This window comes from Monodelphis domestica, chromosome 3 (assembly GCF_027887165.1).
Source record: "Monodelphis domestica isolate mMonDom1 chromosome 3, mMonDom1.pri, whole genome shotgun sequence".
Classification (NCBI taxonomy): Eukaryota; Metazoa; Chordata; class Mammalia; order Didelphimorphia; family Didelphidae; genus Monodelphis; species Monodelphis domestica.
The window spans coordinates 8,036,753-8,060,012 of NC_077229.1; the positions used below are offsets into that span (position 1 = coordinate 8,036,753).

General features: G+C 37.0%; 1 protein-coding gene across 1 annotated transcript in view; it reads left to right on the top strand.

Annotated features, from left to right (window-relative positions):
* VN2R530 (vomeronasal 2 receptor 530) overlaps positions 1-9,845 on the top strand; it is a 34,260-nt gene extending 24,415 nt beyond the window's left edge. The window contains exons 5-6 of the mRNA NM_001099528.1: positions 4,964-5,087; positions 8,926-9,845. Of these exons, the coding sequence (NP_001092998.1) occupies positions 4,964-5,087; positions 8,926-9,845 (1,044 nt within the window). The remainder of the gene's footprint in view (positions 1-4,963; positions 5,088-8,925) is intronic.
* The last annotated feature ends 13,415 nt before the right edge of the window (positions 9,846-23,260 follow it).

The window sequence follows — 23,260 nt, forward strand, 5'->3', positions numbered from 1 at the left end:
GGAAGTCAGCCTTTACATTCATCATGTGTTAGTTCAATCAGCAGATTCCTTATTAGCCTCAGCTCTAGTGGAACTTCGTACAGGAGGCTCCACTCCAAGTGTGTCTCTTTCAAACTCCCAGAAGACCAACCACAACAACCAACCTTGTTCAGGCCTTTGTCTCTTTCTTTTAACAACCTTTTATCTTGTGTCACTTCCCCTAATTCCATGTCTACCAATCACAGCTGACACTATGTTCTAGGACTGCCCAGAAGACAGGTAGTAAATTCTAATGTGTTACCCACTAACACACATGTGGATCACAGACCTCCCACTTCATGATTAAGTGGGATATTTACACTTTGGTGATTAAATCTAACATGGGCAGATCTTCCCACTCAACTTTAAGTATTGGGCTTACATTTTGGGGGACTAAGACCTAAAAATAGACAGGGATTACAATTTAATCTTCACAATCAAGGAAGAGCTAAGTATCTTCATTGTTATCATCAAGGGAGAGTCAAATCTAATCTTCACATAACAAAAACAGAGACATTATGGTATACATCCCTACCAGTGCACATGAGAGCACAAGGGGCAGAGCTAGTTGCTTTATTAAATGCTTTGCAAATTGGGAAAGATAAAAGGGTCAATAGTTACACAGATCACCTATACACATTCTCAGTAATTTATGACACAGCAGAAATTTGTAAATATGAGGATTTTTGACAAGTGCAGGCAAAGAGATCTCATATGCCAAAATCACAGTGCAACTTCTTGAGGTTGTACAGCTGCCCAAGGAAGTGGCAATAATCCACTGAAGATCACACACAGAGGCTAAAGATCAAGTATCCTAAGGAAACCACAGAGCTGACATTACAGCAAAATTTGGAGCTAGAGAAGGATCCATCCATGTATTAAATTTTTCATTAGTTGAACAGGACTATCTGACTAATGCCTACAATGAATGGGAAATTCAAACATGGATAAAAACCTTAGGGGGCATATGATTTTCACAACTAGGCAAGCCCATCCTGCCTAGAACCTTATTCTATCATGTGCACAGTGCCATATATGCACAAGGACACTATGCAACCCAAGTCATGATTGACTCAGTGATAAGATTTTGGACTGCACCTGGAATATCTTCATATGCCATAAGAGTCTGTCAAAAATATAAAATTCGTATGCAGTTCAATCAGGGAGTGTATAAGACTAAAGGGTTAGGAGGTCATCCCTTAGCGTATACTCCATTTGAATATATACTGATTGACTTTATAAACATGCCAAGAGACAAAGGTATTTCCTAGTAATCATAGACAAATAACTAAGTGGCCAGAAGTTTTTCCTGCCAAAAAGAATAATGTAGCATTTGTGGTCAAAATCCTATTAAAAGAAATTATTCCTAGATTTGGGATTCTCACCAAATTGAACTCAGATCGTGGGAGATATTTTACTCAATCAATACTAAATGAAATTTGTAAAAATCCAGGAATAGAAGCAAATTACCACACACTGTATCCAAAGTTCAGGGCAAGTGGAGAGATTAAGCAAAGATATCAAAATATAATTGGGAAATTTTGTGCAGAAACACACCTAAAATGGACAGACATTCTATCATTAGTACTGTTCCATCTTAGAACAAGACCAAGTGGAGATGTGCACATCTCTCCATTTGAAATGCTATGTGGACATGCAATTTGGCAGGGAAGGACTTGCAAACAAGCTCTCATAGCCATGATAGGAGGAGACTGTCAATTAACCAAATACATACAGGCTTTACACTCTAGAATAGCAGAATTGCACAAAATGAGTTTAATACAACAGCAGTAACATCAAACCAGGAGATAAAGTGTACATTAAAAACTTGAATAGAAAATTGACTATAGATACAAAATGGGTTAGACCATTTGACATTTTGCTCACTATGCCAGGTGCTATAAAAGTTGCAGGAAAAGACTCATGATTCCATTGTTCTCACATCAAACCTGAAAAATCTAATACCAGTGTAACAGAGGTAGATGAAAATGATAGTTAGACAAAAGATAGTGCTGAGAAATGAAAACAAAAACTGATTAACATCAGAGAGTACACCACAATGAAAGAATAGTGCCACATAATGTTCCAGACAACAAGAACTCATCAGTCAACGCATACAACAGTCAAACATGCCACATCAACAGAATGGAGGACATGACAGTATCTCAGAGGAAAAGTAGCAAGAAAAGCTGCCAGAGAGAAGAAACAAAGATTGCAAGCTGAAATGGACAGCTAAGACTTTGAACTTTGTAAATTTGCATATACAGGAAGAGAACAGGTGGAAAATGGGAATAATATGTAAGACTGGTACAATGTTGGCATGAAAACACAAAACTAATTTTATATATTAGGGGAAAACATGCAACACTACATAACTTGGAAAAAAGAAGGAATCCATTAGTGAACATGAGAAGTGGAAATCCAAAAAAAAGCAGTAAGTATATCCATGCAACACAATAGATACATAACAAAAATCACAAACTGGTATATATTTGGAGATCTCATGTAAATAAACAAGAGTCTGAATTTGCATATATGCAAAATGTAAATCTATATATATATTAGTTAGTTCCATAAGGTCTTAGTCAAACAGAAAGATCAAAAGATATTTCTGACTAACATCAGGATTGAGGAACAATGTATAATATTGTATCATATGTAAATAACCTCTGTGAATAGTGTATATACTTGTAAAATAGGTTGACAACATAGTGATAGGGTCTGTAAAAATGTAACAGTGAGTACATGCATTGTATATAAGATTAGGGTATAGATTAGTGTTAGGACTTAAAAAATAACTTATAATAAGTAAGGAATAGATTAGGAGTTAAATTAGGCTTAGGATAGACAGTTACTTATACTTAGGAACAGAAGTAAGCTGCATTTGCAGATTAGTTAGTTGAAGTTTTGAGTGTAAAGCCGATGCTGTTATTGTGTTAATGGAAATAGAATAGTTTACAAATAAGCATAGACAGATAAAGTTAGGAAAACTATTAGTTTAAACTTTGGAAGAGTAAGTAGCATTATCATTAGGGTTGACATTTCTGTGTATTGGTTGTGTTAAAACATTTATTTTACTGTATTTATTGTAAACCCCCAAACTACCTTTACCCAAAACTTTCCTACAAAGAATTACTTAGATTAGGTAATGTTGGCATAGAATAGCAATAGAGTAATTAAGGGAAGTTTATTATTTTGGGGGGAATAGTTAGAAATTAGATTTAGGAGTAATTGGTAAGCATAAGAGGTACATATAAGTGACCTTGGGAACATCACAACATAAAAAGGGGATGATTGTGGAAAGGAAAACTGAGACTGAGGAACCATCATTTAAAAATGTTGCCCAGAGGGGGTGCAGCAGTTGGAGCAGCAGAAGGGGCTTGTGGGAGTGAGAGCTGAGAAAGGGGTCTTTGCCCTGTGAACTTGTGAGAGACAGGTGCTAGGATTAAAGTTCAAGATCCCAAACTGTGGTGAAAGAGTCTTGCCTCCATTTCCCTTACCCTGAAGATAGAAGGTCCCTGACATCTTTTGATTATCAATAAAAGAAAGCAAAAGAACAGCAACTGTTGCTGAAGGGTGTTGATCCCTTGAACTTCAAGGGGTCACCCCAAAGGCCCCTCCCATCTCTTGACCTTCACAAGAAGGACTCTTGACACCTGATTAGAATAGGATAGTGACAGTGATTAGAGAGGAAGGAGAAAGAGAAGCTGAAGCATGAGCCATTTGGCTCAGCTGCAGCTGAAGAAGGAAAAGACAACCTGTAGGGTCTCCTATTCCCACAGACCTATTCTCCCCTTTTATTACTTGAACTATTAAAACAACTTTGTTTGAAGAAACTCACAGTCAGATTCAAATCATAACAGTTTAGGAGAAAGAGAAGGTGCTGGACTAGGTTAGCCATTTAGCCTTGGCTAAACAACAAAGAGCTAGCAAGGACAGTCAGCCTGTCTGACAAGAAGGGCTTCTAGGGGCTTAGGCATCAACCAAGTCCTGAGAGCAAGTGAACTCCATACCTCCCAGAAGTCTACTCATTGAGACACAGCCCCTGTTTATTCTTATCATAACATCAGCTCAGGGGTACCTCTCTCTCTTGGGTTTGAAGGGTGAGGGAAAGAGAGAATTTCACAGACCTTCTTTCAGCCCCAGTGGTTCTTTCTCTACCTCCCCGGCCCTTCTTATTGCTTCTGTACCTTCACCTCCTCTATTCCCTGTTATAACCCATTCATATTTCCTTTTAAAATCCTTACATAAAGCAAAGTCATTCAATCTCTGTTATAACCCATTCATATTCCTTTTAAAATCCTTACATAAAGCAAAGTCATTCAATCTTCCTAAAGTTTTGTCTAATGATTTTAGCTAATTTATTTTATGAAATTAATTATATTTCTGAATATTCCAAAAGCAGTTTGGATTGCCAAATTGTATTTAGCAAATTACTGTGGGATTTATTGTTTGCTTTCCATTGAAAAATGAACTCCATCACAGCCTTTGACTCTGTGTCTTACCTCATATGTGAACAAAAATAAATATTGATATTTTAGGTCATTATTCTGCCTTTCTTTTAACCACCAGGGTTGTCATAATGGTCATTGTTATACCTAGAGTTTTAGAATGTTATACCTGAAAAGAACCTTTTAAGTCCACCAATCTCTTTTTTAAAATGAAAAATTTGAAACCCAAGGCAGAGGAGTAACTCAACCAAAGTCAGAAGGCTACTGATGGATGGTCATTTAAATTATATGTCTTGCATACATGTGTAATGGGAACTTTCTTACATATACTAATTGATTTATGAGCCTAGGAGAAGTACCATAGCTTTTTTTAAATAAAATAAGATTTCTTACCTTTGCTCAAAATGGCATACATTCTCACAAAATAACTTACTTTACCTTGTGTTATTAGGACCCAGATTCTTCAAACACTTTCTTTTCTTCTCACTGTTCAGGCTCCCCAAGCTGTGTGCAGTGATAGCTGTGGCCCTGGATTCAGGAAAACCCCACGGGAGGGAGAGCCCATCTGTTGCTTTGACTGTTCTTCATGCCCAGAAGGGGAGATTTCCAAACAAATGAGTAAGTATTGCAATGACCTTTCCTACCAACCCACTAAAAACATAAAAAATTTGGCCTTTGGCTCTTGATGTCATGTAGAATTCATGGGAACATCAGTAAAAGACTAACAAGACATGTAGTCACAAGGTGGGGGGAGCTGATTATTTTCTTTCTCTTTGTCCATATCATTCTTGGTTTCTTTCATCTATTACTCAGCATGATATGGGGATGATCACCAATTGTATTAATATGTAGTTTCATAGGTTTAGAGGTGGAAGGAACCTCAGTAGCCATCTAGTTCAACTCTCTCATTTGATTAATCATGGAACAACCAAAGAATGGGGTATGATTGCTGAGACTTGTTGGGGTTAAGTGACTTGTCCAATGTCATATTGTAAAAAACAGAGGCAGGATCCCCACCTAGTTCCTCTGGGGCAGTGCTTTCCCCACAATACTGCTGTTGCTATTCTTTGTTCTTTTTTGAAGAGGATTAATGACATCACCAGATCATGTCTAGACTTTTGCATGAACTGGGTATTAGTGAGACTGAGTTGAACTGTCATTAGCCTCATTTGCTTTTCCAGAGTCATTGAAGTCCAGTGATAAAGCTAAAGTCAGGATGACTGGTAATGATCCTAGAGGTTGTAGATGATAATGGTATCTTTGATGTCTGTCCAAGTTCTGAGTACTCCATAGTTCCCACTTCTGCCACCTTCATAACCATGGGAACAAATTACTTGCACCCATCCATTCCAGTAGAGCAATTATTTACATGATTGGAGTTAACACCCCTATAAATAATGGGCACATTGATGTGAGATAGGGTCCAATATTAAACATCTCTATATACATTTTTGTCTCCCCTGAACACCTGATTATGCTAGAACCCCTGATGAAGGGAATTTGCAATGAAAATCTCCTTCCTATGCCACTAATCAGTGAAATAACTATAGACTGAAAGCTGGAACAGGCCTTAGATGCCATTTGTGGAGAGAATAACAGAGAACATACAGTGGAAACACCTAACAGTGAACAAACATGACATCACAAACCAGAAGAGACAATGGCCAACTATCATCATAAAACCACATATGCCTGTGCCCCGGGCAACATTTGTTGTTCCTATGACCTAAATGCTTCTCTCTCGAGGATGAAAATCTTCTCTTAACTCTGCTGAATTCTGATGTGTCCTTCTCAATAGAAAAATTGGGAAAGGCTGTATGTTATCTGATTCAATTTTATATGCCCGCACAAAATAGAGTTCCACATAGCCCCAAATGATTAACTCTTACATGAAAATTTCACCAATCTTCTATGAAGTACCAAGGGACATATCCACACTCTTCCCTCAAACTTTTTCTCCAATGCACTGGGGACATTAATACACTACTGATGGAATTCTGAATTTATCCAACCACTTTGGAGAATTATCTGGAATTATAATTATAGTGTTATAAAACCGTGTATACCTTGTGATCCAGTAATACCACTATGAGGTAAATTTCCTAAGGTGATCATGGGAATAGGAAAGGCTACTTTATTTTCTAAAATATTTATGTCAGTTGTCTTTGTGGTGGCAAAGTACTAGAAACTGAAGGGATGCTCATCAATAGGGTAACAACTTAACAAGTTGTAGCCTATGATTGTGATAGAATACTACTGCATCATAAGAAATAATGAACCAATTAATTAAAGAAAATGGAAAGACCTACATGCAGTTACAATGAGTGAAATGAGTAGAACCAAGAGAAAATTATATACAGCATCAGAAATATCATTTAAAGGAATATTTATTTACATCCACTTCCAAAAGAAGAATTCATATGTAGAAATAAAAGAGACATGGTTCTACATTTAAATATATCTTTTTTTTTTTATCAATGATGCTTTCTCTAATGGAGGCTAGAGAGGGAGGGAGGAAGTTACCTGGACATTTTGGTGTAATAATAGGCTAGTAAATTTTTTAATTACCTAAAATTCAATTCCTGTCAGCTCAAGAGGGAATTCTTCTCATTAATAAATGTGGGGGAAATCTTGATGGCTAAATAGATGATGAGTTAGGTCCGGAAATGGAAGACCCTGTTGTCAAATCTTGACTGAGGCACTTCATAGCTGTGTGACCTGGCACTAGTCACTTAACCACAACTTCCCAATATTTACTACTCTTCTGTCTTGGGACTGGTACTTAGTATCAATTCGGAGACAGAATGGAATGGTTTAAAAATAGCAAACTTGCATCACCTTAAGATAAAGGAGGATACAATTTGAAATATCCAAGGTCATATGAGTAGTCAAGTTAAGATGAAAACCCACAGATAGATAGTATAAGGGGAACTGGATTTGAATCTGACTTTTTCAAAGTCCTATTTGTGTGACTTTCTACAAGACATTTAAGTGAGGTCTTAGCTTCCTCTAATGTAAAAGGAGGGTCATGGACTAGGTTATCTTTAATGTGTATGTGTGCTTCAGATGTGCCTCCAATTTATCAAACTGGAAGGCCATAAGTGTTCCTTTTCCTATGGCACAATTATTTGTCTACATACCAAGGTAGAAGTGAGGGTGACATATGCACTCTCATTATGGAAAGAATAGAAGAAAGCTCACCCTCAAAAAACTGTTGCAAATCTATCAAAGATTCCAGTTTATGGAGGGAAAATTTATTAACAGGAAAATAACTGGAATGAGTAAATATAGTAAAGTATAGACATTTTTTTCAGTACAATGAAATATTTGTGCTGTAGTCCCTTGGATATCATTGTTGAAATAATTTTCTTTAAATGTTGATAAAGCATTTAGATGAGGGATTGAACAGTGAACATTTTAAATATAACAATATTTTATATAGTAATTTAAAGTTGGGAAAGCATTACAAGTATAATAGCATTTTATTATCCTAACAGCCCTAAGAGAAAGGTGTTATTAGCAGTCCCATTTTACAGAAGAGGAAATTCCCTCAGTATCTCATCTGTAAGTTCAGAAGGCAAATAGCATTTACCTAATGGAGTTCTTATGAGGATTAAATGAGATAATCCTTGCAAAGCACTTGGAACATTATACCTGGCACTTAGTAGGTGCTATATAGATGCTAATATTATCACTTTTATTATAAATAATGATTGGGAAGTATCAGTGAGCACACATACAATAGAACTAAAGATCCATGTTGCATATGGCAGAAGTGGCTGCATCTCTCCTCCTCTCCACCCTGCCTGAGGACATTTTTCATATAACCCACCCCTCTGCCCAGCCTCCCAATTGGAGTGCTCCCTTCCTTCCCTGTCTGGGGTAAGGGAGAGGTTCACATGGAGCGTAGGGGTTGTATTTTGGGCACTTGGTCTCTAAAAGGTTCATTCCCTTTTTTAGATAGATGGAGGAACATTGTTTTCATTGGAAAAGATACATCCTGATGTGGGTTTCAAAAATTAATAATCAATAACTAAGTATTCTATTTTATAAAGTTTTATTCATAATAACTAAAGCAAAAGAACTGCCTGAACTCAGCTTGGTCACAGGTCAAAAAGAGAGGAAGAGGGAGGAGTTACAGTCCCTTAAATACAATCACATAAAACATGAGAATGCCAGAAAAGGGAAAAGAATTCTAGATAATACAGAAAAGAATTTTGGGTAATTTTTTTAAGGTTCAAGAATTTCTAACTATACACTGAGAAACAGCATGATCTAGATCTTCTAAATTATAAAGTTTGTGGACACAGTGGAACAGGGCTTAATTACCTTGATGATTACACCAAGGGGGCTATAATTATATCCTGAGGGTCATGTTCTACCCTCTGTTTCCCAGGTTTCAGAATAGGGAGAAAATTTCAACATAAAGCAATGAGATACTTCTTGTCACCTACAGATATGAAACATTGTATGATGTGTCCTGAAGATGAGTATCCCAATAAGGAGAGAGATCGCTGCCTCCCCAAAGTCATTACCTTCCTGGATATCAAAGAACCTCTGGGAATGATTCTGGCCTGTGTGGCTCTTTTCTTCTCTGTGCTGACAGCTCTGATTCTCGGGGTGTTTGTGAAATTCCGAGATATTCCCATAGTGAAAGCCAATAACCGGACCCTCAGCTACACTCTCCTCATCTCCCTCACCTCCTGTTTCCTCTGCTCCCTGCTCTTCATTGGCCGTCCCACTGCAGCCACCTGCCTCCTCCGACAAACAACTTTTGGGCTTGTCTTCACTGTGGCTGTTTCTTCCATTTTAGCAAAAACCATTCTGGTAGTTCTGGCCTTCAGGGTTACAAAACCAGGAAGCAGGATTAAGGTATGGCTGCAACCTAGAGTGTCCAACTGTGTTGTAGTCCTTTGCTCTGGGATTCAAGTGATTCTATGCAGCAGCTGGCTGGGAATCTCTCCCCCCTTCCCAGAAACAGACATACATTCTGAACCCAATCAGATCCTCATTGAATGTAATGAGGGCTCTGTTTTTGGTTTCTACAGTGTCTTGGGCTACATGGGCTTCCTAGCTCTGGGAAGCTTCATAGTGGCTTTCTTGGCCAGGAGTCTACCTGACACCTTCAATGAAACCAAGTTCATCACCTTCAGCATGCTGGTGTTCTGCAGCGTGTGGGTCTCCTTCCTGCCCACATACCAGAGCACCAAGGGCAAAGCCATGGTGGTTGTGGAGATCTTCTCCATCCTGGCATCCAGTGCTGGCTTACTGGGCTGCATCTTCATTCCCAAGTGTTATGTGATCTTTCTTAGGCCACATAATGCAAGAGTAAGAAGCATTTGGCTTAAGAATTTGAAAGGATTAGCAAATGGATAATTGTGGAAGTTCATGAAACCACATTGGTTTTCCAGTAGCTCCTATAACTTCCATTGTACCAACAGTTCTACAATTCTTAGGAAGACTTTGCAAAACTGATTTACTGGCTTCAGTATCAACCAGAATATCATAAATCTGATCTCCAATAGTTACAGACACATATGATTCTGTACTATTTGGTGGTTAGAATGTTTCCAATACTGGTGCAACCAGAGTAACATCAGTACAAAGCTCATTCATTTCCTGTCCTTCCAAATTTACATCGGCTTGAATTGCATGATATTCCCAGGATTTCACATCTTTAACATCATCATTGGCTTTTTCACTACCCTCATTGGTCTTTATAATCAATCTCTACCTTGGTATCATAGCTTTCATTCACAATCACATTATCTTTATCAAATTTATATTCTTCAATATTTTCCATTATTACACAATCATTAGATTTTCCCACTAATTTTACATTGTAAAATTACATCTTTTCCCTCACAATTATTAACACTAATTACATTATCCTTTGATTAAATCATATCACTTTTAACTTCATTAAATTTATCACCATTTATTTATTATTTATTATTATTATAAATTTCATTTATTTCCAAACCATTTGCCCTTGATTGCTCAAATACAGAAGAACTCTGGGTACAGCTTCATAATGAACATGCCCCTTTGTTCTGATCACCCTTAACTACTTGACTGTATTTGGGCCCTGCTCCAGATTTAGCCCACTCCTGCATAGTGTTTAAATGTGGTGCTTGAGCTCCCTCACAGCAAGCATTTTGACAAATGTTAACATTATTTCTCCTTTGGTAGTTGTTCCTATTATTATTATTGTTATTCCAATTATTCTGTCTATTGTACCCTCCATTTCTACTTACTTGTCTAGAAAATTTCCCTTTGAAAACCTATAGTCCCTGACAAAATGTCTAGATCTCCTTTCTCCAAGCTTGTATTAGTTGCTTGGTTGTACAGATCTTAGAACTGCCATAGCCTTTACTTCTTTTATTTTTCTGTCCCTAGCTTTATTTTCTGCATCCCTCAATTTCTTTTTTAAAGCTTCTATTAGTGTCCCTTTCATCATATTTATCCTCATTATCAATACACAAATATATTGCCTTTCTCCTTAATTCCTTTAGTCCCATTTCCTCCCAATCAGGGCAATTATTCCTAAAGAATGATTTAATTTTAGGGATTGCATTTCTCACAAATATTCTCTTAATATGAACAATTGTTCCTTCTTCTAAAACATCAAGGCCTAAAAAGATTTCTGCTGCATATGTAATCCTCGCCAGGAAATGTGTAGGCGTTTCATTTATTTTTTGTTTGATATTCTCAAATTTAGACAAGGCATTAGGTCTTTTAGTGTGTCTCTTCATGACATCCGTAATTGACTTTCTGGCCTCTTTCATAAATTCATAATCAACTTTATTATTCATATCCACACCCTGGAAAGTTTCTGGCCATGGGGTCAATAGTGGATTATTTCTTGTCTCATCAATAAACTTATTTTTCTCTTTTTGTTAATAATTTTTCCATCAATAAATAAAAATCACCATAATCAGGGTCAAAGATATCTATAGCCCTTTGAAATTCCCTTACAACCTTATTAGGTTCTTCTGTAAATGATAGAGTCCTACATTTAATCAATTCCAAATTCTATGATGTAAACAATTTGTGTGTTTTTACTTTGTATATCTCATCATCACTTACAACAGGGATATCCCTTAATAGAAACATTGATTACTGAGTTTTATTGCATTCTACCTCTTCCCATTGTAATCTAGTTAAATTCTTAATTTTCCCATCATTATTCTTTAAATCATTTCAAAAATCATGTTACAATCATTATTTCTTTCATTCATGACTCCATTGTCTCAATCATGTCCTTCATAATTATAATCATTTGCTTTAACTCAAAGTCTTTAGTAATCCATTCCACAATAGCTTTCAATCTATAACCAATATCAAACACCACAAATTTACACTTGTATAATATAAATAAACATATGACAACACAGATTGCATAGTTAAGCACATAAATGGTTTCATCCAATGATATCCCAACATTTCATAACAACATTGAGGAAACAAAAAATTACATAAGGGATAAGTAAAACACAAAACCCACAAAAGGTACAATACATCATTTGTCATGTCCCCTGACATATTTACATTCAATATAACACCACTATATGATCCTGGATGTGTTGTATTATAATCCACTTTGGTTTACAAACACTAAAGAACAGAACTAAAAAAAATCGATAAAAAATCAACAAAAAAACCCAACCCAAAATGGCCACCTAGAACATGTGCCTTTGGGCCTTTAAACATTAAAATCCCCCAGAGGCCAGTCAGAGTCAGAGAGTTCTGTGGCAACCCCCTGGAAGTAACCAATTTCTGGGAGTGACAACAGAACCTTCCAGGTAGCCTCTAACTGCCAATCTGCTCTCTAATAGGCTTTCTCTAACTAAAGTCTAATTTCTCTAGGTTTGTCTCCCTGTCTCAGCCAAATGTAATAAGGAGGGTTTTAAGGAAGGTTAAACAGAAGGAATCACAAACAAAAAAATATAAAACAGGTTTATTAGTTAAAGGGACAAGGGATTTGGAAAGGGAATCAGGGAGTGACTTATTTCTAACCCACCCAGATATTAAAATCTTAGCCTTTCTAAATAACCTTAACCTAAGGGGTAATAAAAGATAAAGTCCACATTCTCACAACTCCAGAGTTCTTCGTTGGGTCAAACTGCAGTATCAAGATGAATAATCCTCACAAGGTTCAGGAAGGGAGGAGGTTCACACTCACTCATACTGTCCACCAGTGTGAAAGGGAACACTCACTCAACCTCTCCTTAAAGATGATCCAAGTTTCTGGCAGCCCCAAAGTTGGTTTCCTTCATGGAGACACGTCCACATAGCCTCTCTGTCAGTTGCCAATTCCCCAACTGCCTTAGAATGCTGAACCAACCAGCTCTGTGGAATCTTGGTTTGAAGACTTTGAGTTAGCCTTGCACAATTCCCTTGCTACATTCAGTTTGGTGACTCACTTCTGGAACTAGCATGCTTCTCTTGGCATTGAATTATGACACTAGTAAAATTTTTTAACTATGAGAAAATTTTCAAATTTGGAAACTCAGAAAAAATTGTATAAATATTTTTTTGAAACTAGATCTCTTTCAATGGGAAAGTGGACCACCTATACATCCTCAGTAGAGACTTATTAAAATATACCTAAGTTATCTTAACCAGAAATAGTCATATCCCAAGACTAATATAAGGAGATTTCTAATAATTAGATACCTCAAGCAGCCTATGTTTTATCTTAAAACTGGACACATACTGATCAGTTAATTATTGTTTTTATGTTTATTTGATTATATACAGATACTTGAGAGGAGTAAAACACTCCCTTTTCTAACTTTAGGAAATTGAAATTTTTCTTTCTTCCTCTCCCAATGTGGAAAATTCTCTAATCTTCCACTGAATTACAAATCAGATTATTTATACTCTATAGTTTTTAAAATTAATTGGTTTTATGTGATTGTTTTTAATATATTAAAGTACATATTCCCTTGAGGTTAAAATCCAGCTTTAAGATGATGGAGAGAACCTTGTCCTAATCTGTTAAACCACTGATATCCATTACTTAATAAATGGATAAGCTCACAAAATCAAACCTTTTTGTCATCATTTATTTCCTCTTTTGTTCCTTTCATCTGGAACACTGAATCAGAATTTCTTCACAAGTCAGAAGAGGTGCTTAAGAAATTACCTGAATCATATTGGAATATCTATGTTTCATGAACTTGAGAACACCTGAATCCTACCTACTTGCATACACTTCACTGAAACTTTACCTGTATTTCTCTAGTTTTCTCTGTCTTTGTGACAGCACCCTATCCTGTTATCTGAAGATTTTTAAATTTCCTTTTTTATCCTTCTGTCTTTTGTGCTCCACATTTAATGTTCATATTAATATCACTAATATGCTCCATTTCTTTATCCAGCATTGGTAAGACCATCAATATTCCAGCTTGGATGACTGAACACATCAATTATTTTAGCAATAAATAATTTTTTCTTGTTTTTTCAGGCATTTCAATAATGTCTGACACATCCTGGCCCTACTTAGGTTTTCCATTTCCTTGTTTAAAAGTAATTTTATAGATGTGGAACTTCAGTTAAACATGGTTAATGGAATAGTGGACAGGGATGTCCCTTTCATGGGCTGGTGTAAAATCCCATTACATGACATCTCTCCCTCTGGAATCAAGTATGCTAACCTCTTCTGCACAGCCTTGAATCACATTTAATTGCTCATACTCTGAAGTTGAGGCCCCCTGTAAAAGCACAAAGGACAAAAGAAAATTCAGAGAAAATTATAGACCTATTTCCTGAATGAATATTGATGCAGAAATTTGAAATAATTCAGTAAAAAAAAAATTTGGAAGTTCCATGGGTATGGCACTAAATAGATAGATAAGTTTGGGTAGGATGGTCATTTTTATTATATTAGCTCATCCTACCCATGAGCAGTTAATGTTTTTCCAGTTCCTCAAGTCTTTTTAGTTGTGTGGAGAGTGTTTTGTAGTTGTATTAATATAGTTCTTGTGTTTGTCTCAGGAGATAGATTCCTAAGTATTTTATAATGTCTAAGGTGATTTTGAATAGAATTTCTCTTTCTAATTGTTGCTGCTGAGATGGGTTGGAGATATAAGGAAATGCTGATGACTTGTGTGGGTTTATTTTGTATCCTGCTACTTTGCTAAAGTTGATTATGTCCACTAGCTTTTTTCTTGATTCTCTAGGATTGTTTAAGTGATGCAGAGTGAAAGGAGCAGAGCCAGGAGAACATTGTACACAGAGACTGATACACTGTGGTTCAAAACTTTTTCACATCAAAGTGGAAAAATCAAAATATATTTCTTTACAAAGAAAATGAATCTCACTCCAAACTCCTTCTTTTCCATATGTTCCTTTTTCTCTTCAAGGAAGCCATTTATTCCTCCCTGTGCCTCATTGTAAGAGGGAAAGGGGGTTAATTTTAAAAGTGGTTGAAGTTGATTATTTAAGAGTGGTTGCCCAAAATTAAATTAATTCCAAAGAGATTTATTTTACAATTTATTTACAAAATGTAGGGAAGAATGAAGAAGGAAATCAGAGAGAGGTAAGGTAAGATATCTAGACTAAGCATTATTTACCTCTGACACCTGGCTCAACCCAGGCAGGGGGAGTTAGTCCTTAGCTGACCTCGGCCCTTGTAGCCAAGGACCTGGGAATATAGGGAGCCTCTCTCAAGAGGATAGGTTTCTCCTAAGGCTAGTTTTGTCGAATAATCCAGCAGTTAAGAATCAGCTTTTTCACTCACCACGGGTCAGTACAAGGGAAGAAATTAAGAACAACCTCACCAGGAACAGGGACTCAGGTCCAGTCAGCAGCCTCTTCACCAGCCTCAACTTGAAAACATGAAGAATTGAACTGACTTCAGAAAGTTGTCAGTCCCTTTTAAAGACATTTTCTCTTGCATCACTTCCTGTGCCTTCCCCTGTAAACCTCAAATTTCCTTAGACTTATAAATGTTGGAAATTTCACCATTGGGATATTTCATACTTGGAAAATTTCTTACTGATAGTCTATTGGAATGGGAATCCCATTGGCATGGGAGGTTCCTTCTCTTCCCTTCTTAAGATTACTTTAGGACAGAAACCCTTTGCTGAACAATGGAAAGGACTTTGACCTATGCTTAAGCATAGAACAGGAATTTCTTTGAGTCTTGATTGATTTTAGAATTGATACAATGGAGATACTTGGAATCAATCTCCACCCTACTCAGTCCTAACAGGATTGAGGAAGGGCTGCAGCCTAGATCAAAATTTAATTATTCCAATCTCTACCCTACTCAAGTTAACAGGATTTAGAAAGGGCTGTAGCAAAGGAGTAAAGATTTAATCATTTGAAAATATGACCTTCAACAGACATGTGCAAAAGCCAGAAACCTCTGGGCGGTCCTGGGTTAAGCTAGAGCCTCCATTGGCACAGGGAAATTGATGAACAGTGATTGGTAAATGGGAGAACTGAGGGGAGGAACTTGGATGGTTTCCTTAAAGATAGGGGGTCTGAAGACTCCAGGGGAAGTGGAGAGTTGGTCGGTGTGGTTCCTGTGGCTCTGAGAAGGCTTGCTCTGAAGGAAGCTGAAGGTGGGGGCCTCTGAGACTGTTTCTCCATTTTGGACACCTGAGTAATAGGGACTGATCTCTTTTCTTTGCCCCAGCTATCTAAGGGCTTGGGCCTTTTGGCCCAGCCTAAACGGAAGGGGTATTTAAGCCCTATTCCCTTCTTTCCCTTTTTCTCTCTCTCTATCTCTAATTCCTTTCTTACTCCTATTGTAATTAAACTCCAAAAAAGGCTGACGGCTGACTTGAGTTTTTCATTTAGGAATTACATAGCTGATTCCTTGGCGACCTTAAATTAATATATATCAGTCTTTTAAAGTGATTCCCTTGTTACATTGTGGCTGACCACACGGGAGTCTAAAGAATCCTCTCAATAAAACTTTTGAAATTCCTTGCCTTTTTACTATACCGTCTCACCACTTAGTCCTTTTTTTTTTTTAACAAAAAACTTGGCTTAAAGACACAGCTGCTAGAACACGTGAGTATAAAAAACTTTTTCTCTTTTCTCCTTAAGTTAAAATTGGAATCAGCAGTTTTTTCTTTTTCTTCCCTTTAATCTTAAGGGACAGCTGGGTAGCTCAGCGGATTGAGAGCCAGCCCTAGAGGCAGAAGGTCCTGGGTTCAAATCGGACCTCAGATACTTCCCAGCTGTGTGACTCTGATAGACAGAAAACAGCTGTTTTAGATCTCAGCAACAGGACTCTAAAGTCCTGGCTGGAAGAGCTGTTTCTAAATATCCTTTCCCTTAAGGAACAACTTCCTGGATTAGAAAAAAAAAACCCTGTGGAAAGTTTGTTGCTTTGCCCTGCTCCCCACGTGTTTTGTGAAATTACAAAATATATATATATAAATGAGTACTACATTCTTTGACAATTATATGGCAGCTGAAGTAGTAGGGGCATTGAGGAATGAAGGATACCTCCAAATTTTTATATTAATAGGTACTGTCATTTTTGTACTCCTCAATACTATATTTAGAGATGAAAAAATAAAAAAATATTGAGGATAAAATAAAACAAAATGAGGATAAAATAAAACAAAATGAGGATAAAATAAAACAAAATGAGGATAAAATAAAACAAAATGAGGATAAAATAGAAAATATTGAGGATAAAATAGAAAATATTGAGGATAAAATAGAAAAAAATGAGGATAAAATAGAAAATATTGAGGATAAAATAGAAAAAATTGAGGATACAATAGAAAAAATTGAGGATAAAATAGGAAATATTGAGAATAAAATAGAAAAACTTGAGGATAAAATACGAAATATTGAGAATAAAATAGGAAATATTGAGGATAAAATGGGAAATATGGAAGATAAAATAGGAAAAATTGAGGATAAAATGCAAGCCCAATTAGAAGATCTAAAAAGTTTCTTACAGGATCAATTGGCAAACAACCACTCTACCAGAAACAGACCTGTTTCTGAACCTTTGAATGAGGAAATTTCCTTCCCTGAAATAGAGATGGAAAACACCTTCCCTATAGCCCAGTTAACAGACTGCTTCTCTCGTGTAGTGCAAATCTTGTCTGAATTTAATCCCCAAAACCCTTCCCCTGCAATCCCAGCTTCTCATGTTCCTTCTCCTACAGAAAACCAAATTCCAATGCAAGGGAGATCTTGTCCTCCTAGAGAAACCTGTCCTTGTCAAACTGACCCACAGGTGCAAAATTCAACTAGAGGCCTGTTTCCTCTAAGAGAAGTACCTGAAATAGGACGAAATGGGGATGTGGTGACTTTAAGACATAGGATACCGTTTACTCCCCAAGAAATAAATGAATTTACATGAAATATCCCCACATATGAACAAGATCCTTTTCTAGTAACAAAAAAGATGGGAGACATATTTTTTTCAGTATAATCCGTCTTACAAGGATGTTGAGAGCTTACTACAGGCTTTTTTAAGTGAACGTGAAAAAAATAAAATAATTGCTCATGTCAACAAAACCCGGGGGCGTAATGCAGCACATTGGCCATCTCAGGATCCCGAATGGGACTATAATAATCCTGAGGATTATCTACAACTATACCGTTGTATAGAGGCCATCCTCACGGCCATGAAGGAATGTGCAGACAGTACAGATAAGTGGATGGAACTGGAAAAAATTAAGCAAAAGGAAGACGAAACCCCCTCCAGATTTATGGACAGAATTATCGAGTTTGGGGACAGATACTTAGATTGGGACTTAACTAAAGAGAATAGTTTAAGACAAGTTAGAAGAATCTTTGTAAACAATTCTTGCAAAGTAATTAAAAATTATTTTAAAACACAATGCCCAAGATGGTCAGATATGGACCTTGAAGAATTGCGAAAAACAACTATGTATGTTTTAAAGGGAAACAAGGAAAAGGAGGAAGAAAATAAAGATGACATGGAGGAAATGAAGAAAAAAATAAGATATTTAATAGATAGGATAACTAAATTAGAAAGTGGGCATGATAATGAACAAACGACAATTGCCCCTCTCCAGAAATCCAATTATCAATCCATTACTTGCCACTTCTGTGAGAAGAAGGGCCACAAAATGATGGAATGTAGAACCTTTCTTAAGATGTTTGGAAGGAATACACAGTTTAATAATAGTTTTAGAAATAATAACTATAGAAATTATGATAATGGTTATAGAAACCAGAATTCTAGAAATTATAATAATGACTATGGAAATAACTATAATGAATATAGAAATAAGAACTTTAGAAACCAGAATTATAGAAATAGGAATTGGGAAATTAATGACAATGCTCAAATTGAAGAAAATTTTAATGATAATACTCAACAATATATGAGAAATGGCGCTCGTCCAAAAATTACTCGAGGTACTAATGACCCTCAGAGAGGTGCCCTTCAGGGGGGTGCCCAAGGAATATCCCAAACACAATGATGGTGTCTGGGGGGGGGGGCTGGGGCACAGGAATCAGAGGATACAACCTTTGATTTCCCAGACCCTGATGTCCTACTACCCGTTGTCCCTATCCACTGCCCTCCCCATACTGATGAACCCCATGTTACCTTAAAGGTGGGTAACACCTATTATGATTGTCTATTAGACACCGGAGCTTCCTGGTCTGTATTAAAGAGAACACCTGATTTACAATGTTATTCTATTGGCTCAGAGAATGTAATGGGAGTATCAGGAATAACCCAAAGAGTTAAAAGACTTCCTCCTAGAATGGTGTCTGTAGGACCCCTAGAGGTACAACACTCTTTCCTTTTGATGCCTGACTCCCCTTTAAATTTGCTGGGGAGGGACCTTCTATGCAAACTCAAAGCCACAATAACCTGCTCCCCAGATGGCTCATTATCATTAGAAGTACCAGAGGAATCTTTAAATTTACTCCCTGTACTTCTCTCGGAAAACCAGGAGGCAAAAGAACCTTCCATTTTTGAAATACCTAAAGATATACTGGAGTCTCTTTGGGCCACATCTTCTTCTGATGTAGGCTTACTTAAATCTGCTGTTCCTGTGCAGATAAAAACTAAATCTAGCCCACCTCCTTCTATCCCTCAGTATCCCCTCTCAAAGGAGGCAATTGAGGGTATTACACCAGTTATTAACTCATTAATAGAACAGGGAATAATAATCCCTTGCAAATCTGAATACAACACGCCCATCCTGCCAATTAAAAAACCAAAAAAAGGGCCGAATGGCAAGCACCTCTATAGATTCATACAGGATCTAAGGGCAGTGAATAATCATGTTATAAAGAGACACTCCATACTTTCTAACATACATACTATTATTTCATCTATTCCTAGCACAGCTACATACTTTACAGTAGTAGACTTGTGTTCAGCTTTCTTTTCCATACCAATACATGAAAACTCCAGGCATATTTTTGCTTTCACCTGGAAGGGCTCACAATATACCTGGTGTCGGCTGCCACAGGGTTATGTCGAAAGTCCGAGCTTATTTGAGCAAATTTTGAGCCAAGACACAGACAATATAACATTTAAAAATAGCAAATTAATCAAATATGTAGGTGATCTACTCTTGGCTTCAACAGATGCAAAAACATGTCAAGAAGATAGCAAACACCTTCTTTTGGAATTGCACAAAAGAGGACATAAAATCTCTAAGAATAAAGTTCAATGGTGTCTCCAAAAAGTAGAATATTTGGGATTCATCTTGACTGCGGGTGCTCGTTATATTTCTCCAAAACGAATTGAGAACATTCAAAAATTGAGTGCTCCTACCACTAAGAAACAGCTGAGAGCAATTTTAGGAGCAACAGGGTTTTGTAGACAATGGATTCCTTGCTATGGGGAAATCACTAAATCCCTTATAGCATTAACAAAGGATTCGGTTCCTGAACCCCTCAAATTAGAGCCTGAACACTTGTCAGCTCTATCAGATCTGAAAAAGACTATCATGTCTGCCCCTGCTCTAGGCATCCCAGATTACAACAAGCCATTTACTTTATATGTGCATGAGCGAAGAGGAGTAGCCTCTGGTGTGTTAACTCAGACTTTGGGACGTTCTCAGCGCCCAATTGCTTATTATTCTGCCCAACTAGACCCAGTAGCAGCAGGAGCACCACCATGCCTTAGAGGAGTAGCTGCTACAGCCTTACTAGTAACAAAAACCGTTGATTTAGTATTGGGATGTCCATTAACAATAATGTGCCCACATGAGATTGAAGCATTATTGGTAAAACATAGAACACAGGCATTCTTGGATCAGAGAATTACAAGGTATGAAATAACCTTATTAAATAGTGAAAATATTACCTTGAAACGCTGTTCAACTCTTAACCCTGCCACCTTGCTTCCAGATTTACCTACTTCAGGAGAACCACTACATAACTGTGAAACATTAGTGTCCATGGCAGAAAAGCCTCGAGATAATCTCTTGGACACTCCCTTAGACAATGCAGATCTGATTTTATTTACCGATGGTTCCTCTTTTATGAGGGATGGCATACGTTACACTGGAGCTGCCATAGTCTCAGAATTTGCCACTGAATGGTCAGCTTCACTACCTTCTAACATTAGTGCTCAAGGAGCAGAACTCATAGCTCTAAAACAAGCTTGTATAATTGCCAAGGATAAAAAGGCAACAATTTATACGGATTCTAGATATGCTTTCGGCATTTGTCACTCAGTCGGGATGCTATGGCTCCAAAGAGGATTTTTAACCTCAGCTGGAAAATCCATAGCTAATGCAGAAATTATTAATGAAGTTCTCTCTGCTCTCAAACTGCCTAAAGCCCTAGCTGTAGTTCATTGCTCTGCCCATACAGGTGGCTCTGACCCTGTCTCTAGAGGAAATGACCGAGCAGATGCCGCTGCAAAACTAGCAGCCATAGAAGGACCTGGATTAATTTTAACATTAACAACCACTGATAATTTAAATTTATCACTCTCCTATAATGAAAAGGAAGTGGAAAAATGGAAACAAAAATTTAAAGCAAAACAAATTAATGGAGTATGGGTGTCATCTGAAGGAACACCCCTGCTCCCTAGAAGTTTCTATAACCAAATTTGCCAATCTATTCATAAAAATGGTCATTTTGGCACCCAGGGCATCGTGGACTCTGTCAAGAGAGTATGGATAGCCCCTGGTATAACTACTGTAGCCTCTAAAGTATGTTCAGCCTGTCCTATTTGCCAGGCATATAACCAACATGCATATCGTGGAAAAGCCTTTGGGGGACGTCCTCTGGCTTACACACCTTTTGAACATCTACAGATAGATTTCATAATGATGCCAAAGGCTGGACGTTATAAATTTTGTCTAGTAATTGTAGATCAACTAACCAGATGGCCGGAAGCATTTCCTACGACCTGAGCCACAGCAGATTTTGTTGCAAAGATACTTTTAAAAGAAATTATTCCTCGTTTTGGCCTACCAGCACGTATTGACTCCGATAGAGGGAGTCATTTTACCGATTCTGTCTTAAATCAAATATATTCTTGCTTGGGGATAACTCCAAAATTCCATGTTCCATATCATCCCCAGAGCTCAGGCCAAGTGGAGAGGATGAATAAAGAACTTAAGACTATGATTGGCAAATTATGCACTGAGACCCATTTAAAATGGCCTGAAATTCTCCCTCTGGCCCTATTTTATCTTAGAAGCAGGCCTAGAGGAGATTTACATATTTCACCATTTGAGATGCTTTTTGGACATCCATCTATACAGGGTAAACCTTTCTCCCCGGCTTATACATCGCTGTTAGGGGGAGATATTACTATTGCTTCCTATATACAGGAGTTACAACACAAACTACATTAACTTCATGAATCCGGAGCTGCAGTAACAAGCCGGACCATTAGACTTTTCTCTGCATAATCTGAACCCAGGAGATAAAGTTTATATCAAGAATTTCAAGCGAACTGGAGCAACTCAACCTTCATGGGAAGGACCATTCCAAATATTATTAACTACTCCAACATCTATAAAGATTGGAGAAAGAGACTCTTGGATTCACTGCTCACTGTGAAGAAAGCATCTTCTGCTGAGACTGATTAACTCTATCTTATCATATGAATTGTGACTCTATCTTATCATATGAATTGGAGATAATAATCCATAGACAAATGGATGCTGTATTTTTCAAGAATATATTGAATTACTGCTTTTTCTTTTTCTTATTTCTTTTCTTTTTCGATCAGAGTATTTGATTTTTTTCTCATTTTTGTACTGAAGGTACACATAATTGATATTAATATTATTTTTTTCCTGCAGTAATACAAGTTAATATATGTACTCTTGCTATAATATCAATATATGCCTAAAAGCTTTAAACTATGGGAACCTGCCATTTATTGATAAAATATTATAGGACTGTGATTAATGTTTGTCTGATTCCAGGAAAAGGGATAAAAACAAGGAGCACAGACTAAACCTGAATAGTGCCAATAGAGCACACATGAAATATTAAAGTGAGACTCGAGGTTGCGACGCTTAACTTATGTTTAAGTCGTAGGACTTCCTTGTATCTACACTCTTTTCGAAGTACTCAAACAAGTACAAAGCTTGACTATCATGCTGGCTCCCTATATCTCTGAAGGAAAAAAAAAATCAGACAAGGGAATGACATTTCCCCATCAAAATAGAATTCTAATTCTTTTCTTCTTATATTATGGCAACTTCCTGTAGTCTTGGCTACAAATGGCTAAGTGAAATATTACTGCATTCTGTCCTACATACTTGTGGGATAGAAATTACTTTAAACTGGACCTATACAAGGTCTATTTTGAATTTTTCTTATGTTTTTGATTATTTTTCTAT